Source organism: Mobula birostris, chromosome 7 (genome assembly GCF_030028105.1).
Source record: "Mobula birostris isolate sMobBir1 chromosome 7, sMobBir1.hap1, whole genome shotgun sequence".
NCBI classification, from domain to species: Eukaryota; Metazoa; Chordata; class Chondrichthyes; order Myliobatiformes; family Myliobatidae; genus Mobula; species Mobula birostris.
In genome coordinates this window covers 25632953-25650160 of record NC_092376.1, presented here as the reverse complement: position 1 = coordinate 25650160, position 17208 = coordinate 25632953, and the positions used below count along the sequence as shown (strand labels likewise).

The window sequence follows — 17208 nt, the reverse complement described above, 5'->3', positions numbered from 1 at the left end:
ATTTACCAGCAAAATTTTCACATTATTTTCAAAAAATTGCACGAGTAAAAATTTTTTCTTAATGATTATTGAGCACATTTTATGATTCAGACTCTCATTCAACAACATTAATTTATTTAGAATTCATATTTTCATCAAAGAAGTTCTAGATACACTCCTGATACCTGATGTAACTGCACCGGTCCAATGAAATGTTCACGCAACATAGAAATGTCCTTGAAAATTTATTTTTATTTCTCTCTCTCTCTCGCTCTTTCTCTTCAGTAGACGCTGTGAAAACTACAAGAAAATAAAGGACATAAAGTTTGAAACATACATCCCTCAGTCTTTTAAAGTCTCTCAAGCTAGTGTCCGCCAATAAGCAGGCCCAAACACATTAGCACATCAGAAGTGTGCTGAAATCAAATAAATCACTAAAACTTATCACACCATTCATATAAAGACACCTCAACAACATTATATAAAACAAATTAAAAAAACAATTAGCGTGTGCGCCTCTTGGACCACGTGCAGAATGAGGTTATTTTAGGGCCATGTGTGTTTCTCTGCTTCCATGGTGGTTCTGACCCATAATACCACAGTCATGCCTTTATCAAACTCTGGTCATGTGACCTGTTACACTCTGGTCATGTGACCCATTACACTCTGCATTAAATACACCTTACATAAAATATTTTAAGGTGATAAATTAATCATAAATTTATGACAAAACATATAAAATAAACATTTCAATGAAACATGTCCCTGAGACAGTTACACCTGATAAAGTAGAGGGCATATTCCTTATGAATAAAACTTGAACCTGCATGCAAAATAGTCTGAGGTGGCTCAGCCAAAGTGTTCAGTATTGCTGACAATAAAATAATCTCCACAGAAACAACTATCACCATCACTTCAGGAAATGGTTAATATGGGTTCTGCCTCATGTTTTAACAGATAATTCTGATAAATCAGATGGATGAGGTTTGCTTTCAGAAAGTGGACAAAGGTAATAGTTTGATTTATAATGAATCAACAAGATGTGATCTTAGGTGCATGTTTTCAGAATTGCTTTTAGAAACATATAAACATAGAAAACCTACAGCACAATACAGGCCCTTCGGCCCACAATGCTGTGCCGAACAGGTACTTAATTTAGAAATTACCTAGGGTTACCCACAGCCCTCTATTTTTCTGAGCTCCATGTACCTATCTAGCAGTCTCTCAAAAGACCCTATAATATCCGCCTCCACTACCGTCGCCGGCAGCCCATTCCACGCACTCACCCTCTCTGCGTTTTAAAAAAAACTTTCTCCTGGCATCTCCTCTGTACCTACTTCCAAGCACCTTAAAACTGCGCCCTCTTGTGTTAGCCATTTCAGCCCTGGGGAAAAACCTCAGCCTATCCACACGATCTGTGCCTCTCGTCATCTTGTACACCTCTATCAGGTCACCTCTCATCCTTCGTCACTCCAAAGCTTTTCTTTGTCTTTGCATTCCAAGGTCAAACTACTTAAAATAAATTTGTCAGTATTGAAACATTTACGGTTGGATCTGCTTTTCTATGTAAAAGCAATCTATCTGAATAAAATTTACAGAGAGAATTTCTTTTGCAGTTGTATATTTCTTTTTTTTTAAATTTTATTTTTATTTGGATAAGGAATTCACAAGTATCATGTACTTTTTCCACACTTATAACCTTTTCCATTTTTTTATATGTATAAAACTATAATTATTTATACATTCTTAAGTACACATTGAGATGATATAAAAGGAAATTAGACACTTAAATAGATAATTATTTACAGTGGTAATTCTAATCTATTAGGCTAAGTAATGGTATTAGTTGTTAAGAAACATAGTAACAATAGTTTCCATAAATCTCTTCTGGACCATTTCTTCTGGTCCAAAATGTTGTATGTAAGCCTATGTAACAACCATTGTAGGTGTTTATATCCTAACTTGTTCATGCTTGCTCCTGCCCCCAGACATAATTATCCAATCCCTATGTACTTATTTACTTAATTTTATCATTTTTTATCCCTTTCCCAAATCTTTTCCTTTACTTGTATTAATTCTCTATTTTCCAAAAGAAAACAAAAACAGTGAACATTTAGACTAGGGGTGCTTACATTAGCAATATTACTGTGTTGATGAGAAGAGCAGTATAAATCATTAGGAGAGTCATCTAAAGTCTGCTCGCATTGGGGTTATATATTCAATCCATTTATTCCAGATTTGATAAAATTTTTCTTTTTGAATTTTCAGGGAGTAAGTCAACTTTTCCATTTTAAATATTTCCAAGATAATTTCGTGCCAGTCTTCTAACGTAGGTGGTATTGGATTTAGCCACTTTCTAGTGATTGATTTCTTACTTGCCGCTAAGAAGGCCTGCAGCAACTTTATATCTTCCTTCTGTTCAAGAAACAATACATGCCCCAAATAGAGCGTCTCAAAGTTCAGAGGTATCTGGGACCTAAGTACCTTAACTAATGTTCTATGAATACTTTCCCAATATATACTTAATTTAGGGCAATCCCAGAAAATATGAAAATGATTTGCCTCCTTGGAGCCGCACCTTCTCCAACACGTCACGTTTGTATCTCTATATTTTTCCTGATATGGGGTCTTGAAGTATCTTATAATATTTTTCCAACAATGTTCTCTCCAAGTCAAAGAATTAGTCGAGGACCACGGAAAGCTGCATATTTTCCCCCCAGCCTCCTCTGAAAGTACCAACCCCGCTTCTTTCTCCCACTTCTCTTTAATATACAATGTGTTTACATTTTTAGCATGGGAGAGTGCATTATATAATCGAGAAACTGATTTACTAGGTATTGAACTGCAAGCCGAATTCAGGATCTTGAAAAATTCTAATTCTACTGTTGATAGGTCTGTATATCTACAGCTCTGGTTAACATAGTTTCGTACTTGAAGGTACCTAAAAAAGTCATCGTGTTCTAGGCCATGTTTGTCCTGCAGGATTTGGAAACTTTGTAATACTCTTTTATCTATAAATGAGAGGTAGGTTGTAAGACCTTCCTTTATCCAAAATTTAAATCTTTTATCTCCTCTGTTGGGAAGGAATTCAGTATCATATGCACACCATCTGAAGAGTTTTAACATGTTATTAATTCCACACGAATTAATCACTTTCTGCCATACTTTTAATGTAAGGTTTATCCAACTGTTTTTAAATTTTTCCAATTGGGCCATCAATCCTTTGTCAGCTATTGAGGCCTGTAGAGGAAAACTGTCAACTAATCCAAATTCTATTTCTTTCCATCTAGCCTTATATTCCCTATTACACCAATATAATAGAGGGGTTATCTGTGAGGCATAAAAATAGTTTCTCAGGCAAGGAAGAACTCCTCCTTCCTTCCCTAACTGTAAGGTGTTATATCAAATTCTAGGTTTCTTTCCTTGCCAAATGAAGTGGGAAATCCACTTGTCCCATTCCCTGAATTGATTATCATCCACCTCCACAGGTAAAGTACGGAAAAGATACAGTAACCGAGGAAGAATATTCATTTTTATAGTATTTATCCTTGAATTTAAACTTGAAAAGGGGATAAGATTCCATCTATGCATATCTGCTTTTATCTCTGAGATTAATGGCCCATAATTTACCTGTGACAGCGTTGAAAGATCCTTCGGCAGGATTATTCCTAAATATTTTAATGATTTAGCTTCCCACTTAAGATCGTATGTATCCTGCAATTTTTTTGGATGGTGTATAATTTAGGGACATAACCTGCGTTTTCTTTACATTTATTTTATAACCTGATATCTTCCCAAAGTCATCCAACCGTGTAAACAGTCCTATAAATGATTTTTCTGGTTCACTCAGATAGACCAAAACATCATCTGCGAATAACGCCACATTCTGTTCAATCCCTGCCACCTTGATACCTTTTACGATTTCACTCTGTCTTATTAGTTGGGCAAACGGTTCAATATGTAGCGCAAAAAGAAGAGGAGAAATTGGGCATCCCTGTCTAGTGCCTCTCTCTAAGATGAAAGAGTCAGAGAGGTCCCCATTTATCTTAATTCGGGCTGTAGGGCTGTCATGTCATATAGAGTCTGAAGTACTTTAATAAACTTTTCTTGAAAGCCGAATCTTCCTGACACTCTGTATAGGAATGCCCAACTAACCGAATCAAAAGCTTTCTCAGCATCTAATCCTACTACCATTGTCTCTGTCTCCTTCTTATTAACCTGTTCTAATATGTGTAGAGTTCTCCTTCTGTTGTCCTGTGTTTGTCTTTGTTGAATAAATCCAGTCTGGTCTAAATGGATTAGGCCAGGTAAAAGCTTTTCCAATCTGCGTGCTAATATAGATGTAAATAGTTTGTAATCTAAATTAAGAACACTAATTGGCCGATAATTGCCACATTCTAGTTTATCTTTACCCTCTTTAGGAATAACTGAAATAATCGCTTCTCTCCAGGAAGGTGGAGTTTCTTCTCTCTGCAAGATCCAATTAAAGGTGTTAAGTAGTAATGGGGCTAACTGTGACTTCAGGGACTTGTACCACTCTGAGGTAAACCCATCAGAATCTGGGGACCTTCCAGCCTTTAACCTAGAGATGGCCACGTTCAGTTCTTTGGCAGTTACTGGTTCTAATAAACTTTCATTTTGTAAATTTGTAAGTTTAGGTAGATCTAAAGAATTCAATAAACTGTCTATATAGGGCTCATTGGGGGCCCGGGGTTGGGAGTACAGCTCTCGATAATATGTTTCAAAACTCTCTTGAATTTCCCTATTGTACTCTCCACAAGCTTTGTCTTTTGATTCTTTATTTTATGAATTGTATTGTCTGCTTGTTGTTTTTGTAATTTATATGCTAATAATCTAGCTGATTTACCTCCTACTTCATAATTCTTTTGTCTCAGGTAAAGAAAATTTCTTTGAGTTTCCAATGTATAAATATCGTCAATTTCACTTTGCAATTTCCTAATTTCCTGTTTTAAATTAGAATTACTTTTGTTGCTATCTACAACTTGAAGTTGTTTTAATTCTCCTTGAAGGTCTGCTAATTTTTGTGCATTGATTTTTTTCATGTGAGTGGTAATGGAAATAATTTTCCCTCTCAGTACAGCTTTCAATGTATCCCATAAGATCACTGGTGATGTTTCTCCCGTGTCATTGTCTAGGTATTCTTTGATTTCTCCCCTTAATCTCTCCATTACTTTCAGGTTATTGAGTATATGTGAATTTAACCTCCATAGTGTTTTCCTCATTTTCCTTTCCGGGATTAGAGACATAGAGACTGGGCTATGATCCGACAGATCAATTGTTGCAATATTACAGTTTTTTATCCTGAGTCTATCTGTGTTAAAGATAAAGAAATAGTCTATCCTCGAATAGGCTGAATGAGGGAAAGAGTAATGTGTATAATCTTTACTAGTGGGGTGTAACTCCCTCCACACATCTATAATTCCCAACTCCTCCATCAATAAATTCATTTTCTGAGTCAGAGGTTTATTCTGAGTAACTATTCTTGAAGAATCTAATACAGGATTTAATCTAATATTAAAATCCCCTCCACAAATTACTACCCCTTGAGAACTGACCATTAGGTCAAAAATGTGTCTATAAAATGACCATTCACAACCTGGAGGAGCATAAACATTCAGCAGTGTTATTTCTGTACCTTCTATTCTTCCTGTAATTTTTTCAAACCGTCCATCTTTGTCTTTAGTCTCTGAAATATGTTCATAATTAAGAGTACTTGATATTAAAGTAGCTATCCCTCTTTTGTGACTCAATTTATATGATGAATAAAATACATGCTTAAAGCCCATTCTTTTTAATTTTCCATGTTCAGATTGGCTCATATGTGTTTCCTGGAGGAAAGCTATTTGTGCCCTCTCTTTTTTCAATTTAGACATAATCTTATTTATTTTAATTGGATTCAAAACCCCGTTAACATTATAGGAAATTATTTTTACCAATTCAGTTTGCATTTTTCTCTAGTAGAAAAAAACTCTCCTTTTCTAACCAAACAGTAAGCAATCCCTTCTTAACAGTAAACCAAGACATATAACCACACCCTAGACATTTTTGAATGTATAACATTTGAAAATTTTTCCCGACTTCCCACAGTGAGGCCTGAGCACCGACCCGCCTCAGTTCAGAGGGATAACCTCTATCTTCACCCTGTGTTAGAGGGCCCTCAGCAGTTTCAATAATCATAGAGAATTTTCTCCTATTTATGTCTCGACCATATTGCTATCATTCAAGTTATTCCATCTAGTTTATTTTCAGATACCAGCTTTCATTTTACCTTTAAGTCCGAATTGCTCTTTTCAGTCATTTCTCTTAATTAGTCTGTTTTCTCTGTACATTCGCGTCTGAATATTTGCAGCTTTTCCTTGTAGTTTGACACTCTGGTTCGTGTGGAGAGTCCTCGCCCCACTAACTGCCACGACTTCTGCCGAATCCTCTCCAGTAGCGACTCCGGTTGGGTGATAACTTTAATAGGTAGTCCCCGGTCCGCCAGGTCCGACGTTGCCTCCTCCACCGTAGCGTAAGTTTTTGTCCCTTCATCGTAAAAGATTCTCAGCCGAGCTGGATACAGGGTCTGAAATCTGATGTTGTTTTCCTTCAGAACCCTCCGTGTTTCCGCATATTCCTTCCGCCTGGCAAGAATCCCCGGTGCGTAGTCGTGGTCTAAACTGATTTTACAGTTGTTCCACATGAAACCTTTCTTTTGCCATGCCCGTTTAAGCACCTCTTCCTTCGTTCTGTAACTGAGAAATCTGACCAGAATCGATCTGGGCTGGGTGCCTGCCGGAGGCTGTAGTGCCAAGGCGCGGTGAGCCCTTTCTATCTGTAGGTCTTTTGCGGCCGGTATATCAAGGTTCTCTCTAAGCAGCTTCTCCACGAAGGGAATCATCAATCCGGGTTTACCTGCAGTTCCTTCGGGAACTCCGTAGATCCTCACATTTTCCCTTCTTGAGCGGCCTTCTTGATCTATTAGTTTCCACTGGAGCTGCTCTTGTAGCTTTAGCATTTCTGCTATCACTTCCTCGGCGTTTTGTAGCTTCTCTTCAATTCCAACAATCCTCGCTTCGGCTTCATCTATCCGCGAGTTAGTTTTTACTATTTCTCCTTTAATATCTTCCAGCTGTTTGCTGTTACCTTGTCAGAACTCGCGAATCTCTCTGAGAATCAAAGACAGATTCACCAATATCCCCCTCATTCTCTCCGTCCTGGCTTGCCGTTGGGGAGCTAGGCCCGTCGCCTTGCTGCGTCTCTTTATGTTTATCAGCCTTCGGAGCGGACTTTTTAATCTTGTTCTTAGACATCATCCTTGCCCCTTTTATTAATATAGTTATGCAATATTAAGTATTTGTCAAATTTGATTTTGGGACAGTTTACCTTCTTTTTTGTCGAGAGACCTTTTCCTTACACCGCCATTCCCTTGTTGACCCGGAAGTCCCAGCCGCAGTTGTATATTTCATTATTGTATGCTCGTCAAGTATAGGGAGTCTCTGAGTCATTGGGACTTTTGCCATTTTTGAGAGCATGTAAATCTTGGTGTGGCGATGCACCCAGCCGCATGACAACACTTCCTCTTTGTCTGTACGGTTTCATTCTCATAAGAGTATACAGGTCCCGCTCCTCCCCTCACCATTTGCCCTTGATTCTGCAGGACTGCAGATCGGTAAGTTAGTAGTGCCTGTAAATGGCATTCAGTGGCAAGAGTGGTGTCGAAACAACAACCTTGCACTTAACGTTCGCAAGACCAAGGAAACTGATAGCGGACTTCAGGAAGGGGAGGTCAAGTGAACACACCCTAATCCTCATTGAGGGATCAGCAGTGGAAAAGGTGAACAGCTTCAAGTTCTAGGGTGTCAGTGTCTCTGAAGATCTGTCAACATATTGATGCAATTGCAACGAAGACACGGCAGTGGCTACATTTCATTCGGAGTTTGAGGAGAGTTGGTGTGCCACCAAAGGCTCTTGCAAATTTCTACAGCTGTACCATGGAGAGCATTCCAACTGGTTGCATCACCGTCTGGTGTGGAGGGGCCACTGGACAGGATTGGAAGAAGCTGCAGGAAGTTGCAAACGCAGCCAGCTCCACCATGGACACCAGCTTCCCCAGCACTGAGGACATCTTCAAAAGGCGATGCCTCAAAAAGGCAGCATCTGTCATTAATGAACCCCCACTCCCCCCCCCCCCATCATCCCATCATCCAACACAAGCCCTCTTTTCATTGCTATCTTTAAGGAGGTGGTACAGGAGCATGAAGACACACACTCAACATTTCAGGAACAGCTTCTTCCCCTCCATCATCGAATTTCTGAACGTACAATGAACTGCCTCAGTTTTTTTCCCTTTTCTTTTTTTTTGCTCTACTTATAATTTATAGATTTTATTAGGTATTGCAATGTACTGCTGACACAAAACAATAATTTTCATGATATGCCAGTGCCATATGCTACCTGATTCTGATAGCATTTACCAACTTTGGGATTTGGGTGTTGCTGGTGATATAAATGAAAGTGCCTTGCTTTGATGGCAGAGGAAGTGAATAGAGCTAATGACTGATGTAAGGGCACAGAAAAGGAGAAGCATCAGGAATTTGTTTTTTTTGTGATTCTATAAATGACTTTGATGAGGAAGTGGTAAAATGTGAAGTGACACACTTTTGGAAGGTCAACCTTGAAGGCAGAATACAAGTTGAACGGCAGGATTCTTAGCAGTGTGGAAGGACAGGGGGTCCTTGGGGTGAACGTCCATAGATCCCTTAAAGTTGTTGTGCAGGTTGATAAAGTGGTAAAGAAGCCATTTGGTGTGTTGGCCTTCATTAGTCGTGGGATTGAGATAATGAACTGTGAGATAATATTACGGCTCTATAAACTCTATACGGTCTTAACGTGGGTTGGCAACAGCACATGATGAACGTCGAGCTCTATAACAACCTACCGATGCTCACCATTAAAATCGAGGCGAGAAGACTGCAACTAGCAGGGCACTGTCTATGCCACCCTGAGCTACCTGCCAGCCTAGTCATCATGGGAGCCCAAGCACTGGAGGATGAACCCTGGGCGCCCTCCCTAGAAGACAGCGGCGCAGCTAATGTAGATGAACTGAACACACTGATGAGGGAGAGGGAGAAGTGGAGAGTCTGTCATCATGCTCGACGCTGGCCCCCTAGGCCTGAGTCAACGTAGTAGTAGTAGTAGTCGTTGTCGTCGTCATCGTCTATAAACTCTGGTTGGACCACACTGGTATTGGTCTAGCCATGGACCAGTACATTAAGCAAGGGGTCCATAGACCCCAGGTTGAGAACCCTTGTTGGCAATGCCAGGGGTGATGGTGGAAGCAGACAAGGTAGTTTTTTAAGTGGCATCTGGAGGGACACATGAACATGACAGTTAAGGGTCCTGCGCAGGCTTAAGGAATTAGTTTCTTGGCACCATGGTCAGTACAGACAGCGGAGGCTGAAGGGCCTGTTCCTTTTCTATTCTGTATGTATTCTTGGATGGCTGATCGCTTTCCTTGAGATTGGAACCCTTCATTCTAGATAGTTGATTTGTGCAAGTTGGAACCCATCGAGCCCTGTACAATTTGTTTTGTGTTCCAATGAGAGCACCTCATTTGTCTGAAAAGTTGAGACTGACTTGCAGCCTTCCCATCGGGCAGTCCCCTTTATCCCAGGAATAAATCTGGTGGGACATTCTTGGTCCTGAAAGGCCAACTCCTTATCCTGAATCTGTGGTATTTAGATCTCCAGCTAGGGGTAGGGCTTCCCAACCTGGTGTCCGCAGACACCTCAGTCAGTGGTAGGCATCCGTGGCATAAAAAAGCTTGAGAACCCTTGATTTAGAGTAAACTCTTTCTCAAAGCAGTGTTCTGTCAAGCCATCTACAGTTATGCTTTTGGCAAGCAGAAGGAATGTAGGTATTTTTCACTACTCGGCTACATACAAGTGGTAAAATTAATGGCTGTGTATTTAAAATTATTGACTATTTAGAATGCTCTGCCAACCCCAGAATATTAATTTAAATTAGTGAAATGTAAATGGAATTTTCAATTTTTAAATGAGACCAAAACATAAACCAACCTAACAGGCTGTAGACAAGATATTACTTTAATAGCCTTTGCTCAGATTTGCTTGATCACGTTCACTCAGATTGTATTATTGTTCTCTGTTTAGGATTCAGAAAGGTCTCTTATCATTACATTCATGACTGTTTGCTTTATTTTCAGCCACGGGGAATGCAACTGTATGTGGAGAGTTTAACTTTGCCACTGACCCAGAGGCTGCGTTCATTGTCTTGAATCAGTTTGTGTGTCCAACCTATGTCACAACGTGGGAGTTTACCCTGCGCCACACTCTGTCTAGGGTAAGATGTGCACTCAGTAGGTACGCCTCTACACCTCTAAAGAATGCAGATATCTAATCAGCCAATCGTGTGGCAGCAACTCAGTGCATAAAATCATGCGGTCATGGTCAAGAGGTTGTTCAGGCCAAACGTCAGAATGGGGAAGAAATGTGATCTGATTGACTGTTGGTGCCAGATGGGGTGGTTTGAGTATCCTTGAGACTGTGCTGGTCTCCTGGGATTTTCCCACATAACAGTTTCTAGAGTTTAATGAGAATGGTGAGGAAAAACAGAAGAAAAAAACAAATCCATTGAGCTCCATTTCTGAGTTAATTGAGACCTTGTTAATGAGAGGGGTCAGAGGAGAATGGCCAGACTGGTTCAAGCTGACAGGAAGGTGACAGTTATGGAAGTAACAACTGTGGTGTGCAGAAGAGCATCTCTGAATGCGCAACACATTGAACCATAAAGTGGAGGTGCTACAGCAGCAGACAATCATGAAAATACAGAAATACACTCAACAGCCACTTCTTTAGGTGCCTCCTGTACCCAACAATGTGGCAACTGCGTGTGTGTTGGTCGGGACCTTAAGTTAGTTGGGTATTGGGAGTCTCTCCTGTAACTGACTGTATCTTCAGAACTCCTGTTAAGTCCAACCAGGGTAGGTCTTACACAGTGAACGGTAGGGCACCGAGGAGTGTGGTAGAATAAAGGGATCTGGGAATACAGGTCCATAATTTGTCGAAAGTGGTGTCACAAGTAGATAGGGTCATAAAGCAAGCTTAGGGCACACTGGCCTTCATAAATCAATATGTTGAAGTTGCATAAAACGTTGGTGAGGCCAAATTTGGAATACTGTGTTCAGTTTTGGTCACCTGCCTACAGGAAAGATGCAAACAAGATTGAAAGAGTACAGAGAAAACTTACAAGGACATTGCCAGGTCTGGAGGACCTGAGTTATAAGGAGAGATTGAGTAGGTTAGGACTTTATTCCTTAGAATGTAGAAGGTTAAGATGAGTTTTGATAGAGGTAGACAAAATTATGAGGGGTATAGACAGGGTAAATACAAACAGGCTTTTTCCACTGAGTTTGGGTGGGACTACAACCAGAGGTCATGGGTTAAGGGTGAAAGGTGAAAAGTTTAAGAGGAACGTGAGGGGAACTTTACTTAGAGGGTCGAGAGAGTGTGGAACAAGCAAGTGGTACATGGAAGCTCGATTTCAATGCTTAAGCGAAGTTTGGCAGGTACGTAGATGGTAGGGATATGGAAGGCTATGGTCCCAGTGCAGGTCGATGGGAGAAGTCAGTTTAAATGCTTCAGCATGGACTAGATGACCGAAGGGCCTGTTTCTGTGCTGTACTTATCTATGACTCTTAAGTCAACAATCAGTGGCTTTATCCTCTTTGTTTAAACAGTCACTTTTGAAATAGTTAGGGTGGAGTTTTATGCAGTTGGGAGTGGATGGAAAAGAAATTTGCAAGGCCGATTTTATTTTTCATAACTGAAAGATTTTACTTTACCTGAATCAGCCAGTGCCCTGAGTTCATTTCTGCCACTGCCTTTAGGAGTTTATACGTTTTCCCTGTGCTTATGTGGGTTTTCTCTGGGTGCTCTGGTTTCCTCCTACAAAGAAGCAAAGTTGATTAGTCACATGGATGTAATTGGATAGTACAGGCTTGTTGGGCTTGAAGGCCCGTTACCGTGCATTGTCTCTAAATAAAACTAAAATGTATCCCTTCCTCTTAAGACACGAATATGTCTGGGAAGAGGTTATCTTTCACAAGCATAAAGAGATTTAGCTGATGGATATTGTTGGTAAACATTATCAATATGATCTTTGATGTCTACATGTAGTGAATAGGCTCCTAGATTGTGGGAAGCTCCTAGATTGTGGGAAGCATCCATTTCAGAATTTTCTTACTTCTTTTGCAGGAGTTCTTTGATGAGTGGGTGAGTCAAGACACTGTGAAGGCTTGCTTCATGAGGACGATAACAAGATACAGTGGGAAGGACAAGGCAGTCGAGCAAAAGGATGCAGAATCTCACGTTGATCCAGATTTTAATCCTTGTGATTCTTATGCAATGGCAGCTGCCATCGATGAGGGTGTTGTTACTGAATGTATTCAGTGTGGTGTAACCGTGGAGTTACAGGGGTCGCTGACCAGAGGGATGATGGTCCTGGATACACAAAATCACTTGCAAAAGCAAAACCAGGCGTTTGTCATGAAAAAATATGACATTGCAAAATTTAAGGAGCTGCTGATGGCTGCTCTGGCGTAGGTGGTTTAATTGTGATTATGGAAAGGAAGTTGGCGGTCACCAATTGATTTTTATAAAGGTCATCTATTTAGATAAGTGGCTTTCTGTTACTGAGTTACCGGGAAAAACTTTTGTTTTCATTCCACACGTAAGTACATTGAGGTAGTATGAAAGGGGAAAGAAAAATGATGCAGGATATAGCGGTCTAGTTACAGTGCAGGTAGACACAGTTTAAGGGCCATGTTGAGGTACAGCGAAATGTCAACAATTCTTCTTCATTGGAGTTCAGCACATAGTTGCCTCCAACATTTTAATTGTGAGGGTAAACCGTCAGTGAAAAGGCTTCAGTCAATAACTAGAACTACTGCCAGTGCAAAGGGTTGAATTCACAAATCTAGGCTGTAAGAATTTCAAGGGCTTGCTTTCAAAGTACATACAAAATTATGTATACAAAAGTTCATTTGATTACAGGTTCATGCAGTATACAACCCTGAGATTCATCTTCCCACAGGCAGCCACAAAGAAACACAAGACCATCAAACACCCAACGTGTGAGAAAAAGAAATCACACAGACAGCAAAAATCAAGCAAAGAACACACACAGCATTAAACATCAAACTGTACAGTCCCCGTAAGAGTGAAGCCTGTCCAGAAGCCAGTGGCCTCAGTCCACAGCCCCTGAGTTGTGCAAATACTGTAGTGAAAACAGTAAGCAAAGACACATGGAACGTGTATCTGCAGAGTCCCTAAAGTGAGCGACAGCCATGGAACACGTTCAGCACTGAGGACGTTAAACATCAAACTGCAGATTTGTTGCGAAGTTTCATCCAAACAGTCGTCAGTAATTTCTCTGGGTAGACCATTAATCTAATCATGAGTCACTATCCCAGCAGGCAGATTCACCTTCAATTACCAGGTGAAGTGGAGCTGCTGGGAAAACTGGAATACTGAAACACGTCAAAGTGGAGCTTATTGTCATGTGCACAAATACATGTCTGCACAAGTCCAGTCAAAAACCAGCAGTACCACAGGTTGCAACATTCACAAGAAGACCATACTTTAAATTATACAAGGAGGAACACAATTAGTGCAAAAAAACATTTTAGTGTGAAGTGATCAAAGTGGTCACATGGTTTCCATCTGCAGTGAGCAGGATTGTTCAAAATACAGTTATTATCAAAATAAGTATAAATTATACAGCCTTGAGGTATGTCAGCTTACAGGCAGCGACAAAACAAGAAACCCTAACGAATCCATTTATAAAAACCAACAAACGCCCAATGCACAGAGAAAGAAAACACATGGTGCAAACAGCAGCATTCAGAATGAGAGTGAGTCCATGGACACAAAGCCCGGAGTAGGCCCAGAGCCTGGAGCAGGCCCGAAGCCTCAGCCGCAGTTCATCACACAGCAGGACAAATCATTGCAGAGTTCGCAGCCTCACGTCTTCAGTGCCGCCGAGAGCAGAGCAGCGATCAGAACTAGCCAACGCTCACCTCCCGTCCCAATATCCTGCCTTTTCAGTCCGTCTGGTCTGGTGTTTAAATTGTCCAGGCACCGCGTCGACCTGGGCCCTGTCACTTCGATACACTCTGGGCCTGGACCCTGCCACCACATTCCGACCCGTAACCGACCTTTCCAAATCGACCCGACGCTTAGATAGATCAAACCTTGCTCTCAATTTTGGTGGACAGGCTCCGAATTTCCTCTGCTCAGCACGCCCAACCCTGTCTTGACCATGTCCCAATCTTGCTCCTACTACTTCCCCTCAACCTCGGTCTGATTCTTACCTCGCACCCGCACGCCTCGACCCTCAGATCAGCCTCGCCTTCGCTGGCCTCTGTTTGCGGTGATCATTTACTGGAAATTACCACAGGAAAAGTGCTATTAATAAGGTACTTAGTGGTATTTCTTTGTGCAGGTTGATTCAAGAACTGAATGGTAGAAAGGAAGTAGCTATTCTTGAACTTGGTCTGGTGGGACTTCAAACTTCTGTACCTCCAGCCTGTTGGCAGCTTGAGAAGATGGATGGTGGGGATCTGTGATGATAGTCATTGCCATCTTCAGGCTGGGCCTCTTGTAGGGACTATGGATGGTGAGGAGGGGTACGTTCCTGATAGATTGCGCTGAATTCTCTACTCTCCCCAGCTTCTTGTGTACTTGGACATGCTGATTGCCGCATCAGACCATGATACTTTCAACAGTATGTCTCTTCATTAGCATGTTTGGTGACAAGTTGAAACTTCTACGAAAATAAAGGAGCAGGCCGAGTCCTCAAATCCTGAACTGTACTTTAAAAAATTGGTCCTATTTCATGAAATAGTTACATACAGAAGGCACTGTTCTTTCCATCATTTATGCTAGAATCTCAAGCAGGATTTCTCAGCCTGCGGTGTACAGACCCCTCGGTTAAGGGTAGGGTCCATGGCATGAAAAAAGTTGGGAACCCCTGGTCTAAAGCAAAAAATGTGTAAGAACTTAGCATCTTGAGAGGCAAAGGGAAGGCTAAGGTCAGAATTAGGTTTAATATCGCTGACGTGTGTCATGAAATCTGTTGCTTTACGGCAGCAGTATGTAAAAAGCTATAAGCTGCAATAAGAAATATATATTTATATTAATTTTTAAAAGAGCAAAAATAGCAAGGTAGTGTACAGGAGTTAGTTCACTGTCCATTTAGAAATCTGGTGGTGGACAGGTAGAAGCTGTTCCTAAAACATTGATAAAGTGTCTTCAGGCTCCTGTACCTCTTCCCTGATGGCAGCAATGAGAAGAGGGCATATCTGTGGTGATGAACATTTTGAGTCGATTCCCTGAATCAGATGCTAACGCAGGGTCTTGTGCCAAACATTGCCCTGTCCCCCTGGCCTTTATTGCGTACGGTTCTGGTCACCCCCGCTAAAGGAAGGAGGTTCAGGCTTTGGGTGCAGAAGAGGTTTACCAGGATGCTGCCTGGGTTAGAGGGCATGTGCTGTCACAAGAAGCTGGATAAACTTGGGTGGTTTTCTCTGGGTTGCCGGACTGAGGGAAGATCTGATGGAGGTTTACAAGGTTGAGAGGCGTAGATAGAGTGGACAGAGAGTATCTGTATCCCAGGGTTGAAATGTCTAATACCAGAGGGCATACAGTGAAGGTGAGAGGGGTAGGTTCAAGGGGGGTATGAGGGGTAAGCTTTTTACTCAAAAGTCACGGAAGCCTGGAATGCACCACCTGATATGGTGGTAGGGCAAATACATTACAATCCTCTTTTCAGTAATACAAGAATTGTTTAAGAGATGTTGGGATAAGCACGTGGATGTGGGGAAGATGGAAAGATTAGCGTTTGGGTGTTTTTAATTGGCGTTTTTGCTGGTTCAGCACAACATTGTGGGCTGAATGGCCTGTTTCTGTGCTGTACTCTTATATGTTCCTCCAGTTTATTTCTTGTTTTTCTTTGTTTCTTTCTGCTCTCTAAAGAAAACACTTGGAACCGTGCTGTTTCATTATAGGAACCATATGTTTGTAAATGTTTATGGAACCCCATTTTAATGTCTTTGTACGCATTCTCTGAATGGGTGACCAAAACTGAACACAATACTCAATGGAGGCTGGACCAATGTTTTATAACGTTTCAACCCGACTACCCTGCTTTCATACTGTGTCTGTTGAGAATTGTGACATTAATGTCTACCTCAACCTGCCACACCATTTCAATAATGTTTATTTATTCATGGAGATACAGCACAGAGCAGGTCCTTTGAGTTGTGCTGGCCAGCAATCGCCTGATTTAACTCCAGCCCAATCATGGGACAATTTATGCAAACACAAGGAAACCTGCAGATGCTGCGTTCACCAGCAACTTTTATGTGTGTTGTATGGGACAATTTACGATGACCAATTAACCTATGAACCAGTGTCTTTGGACTGTGGGAGGAAACCCACGCGGTCATGTACACACTCCTTACAGACAGTGGGAGGAATTGAACCCAGGTCACTGGCACTGTGAAGCATCGTGCTAACCATGCCACCCTAATTTGTGCACACATACCCCCAAGCTCCTGCACCCTTTTGGAGCAGTAACCTTTATCCTGTATTACCCCTCCTCAGGCTTCCACCCAATATGTTTTTACTGTAGCGAATTGATCACTATCTGCAGTTCACAGTACTGACCAGTTAATGTTTAATGATTGCTGCTCCCCCTCTTTACTGATAAAACTTCCTGCTACTCTCTCTTTCTCTCGCCCTTCTCCCCCTCTAATGGTTTCTTCTATTGCTGATGAACTGTCCCTTTCCCACTGGGCCTCCCCTCACCTCCTTTCAATAAGGGATCTGAAGTTGTTTGCAGCAAATCAAACCACCAGGGAGAATAGGCACAGTTCTCAAAGCTAAAACATCACTTAGGTCCCAGTGTTTTACTAAACCTCACACACATTTGTTTTCTTCACGGCTTTATAAACTTCAGTTTTCTCTGATGAACAATCTGTGGATTGCAAAGGCTGGAAAAGTGAAATTAAACTTGGTCAGAGGGACATGCTTGTCACACAGAGGAAGACGGGTATGGAACAACCTGCCAGAGGGAGCTGTAGGGGTGGGTAGGGTTACAAAATTTAACTAGGTGCCTCGGTGGATAGAAAAGATTTAGAGGGAT

The 17208-nt window shown here is 41.3% G+C and overlaps 1 protein-coding gene across 3 annotated transcripts in view; it reads left to right on the top strand.

Annotated features, from left to right (window-relative positions):
- LOC140200056 (nucleoside hydrolase-like) overlaps positions 1-17208 on the top strand; it is a 40828-nt gene extending 23620 nt beyond the window's left edge. For all 3 annotated transcript variants that reach the window (XM_072262750.1, XM_072262751.1, XM_072262752.1), the window contains 2 exons: positions 10208-10344; positions 12258-17208. In XM_072262750.1, the coding sequence (XP_072118851.1) occupies positions 10208-10344; positions 12258-12605 (485 nt within the window). In that variant the 3' untranslated portion in view covers positions 12606-17208. The remainder of the gene's footprint in view (positions 1-10207; positions 10345-12257) is intronic.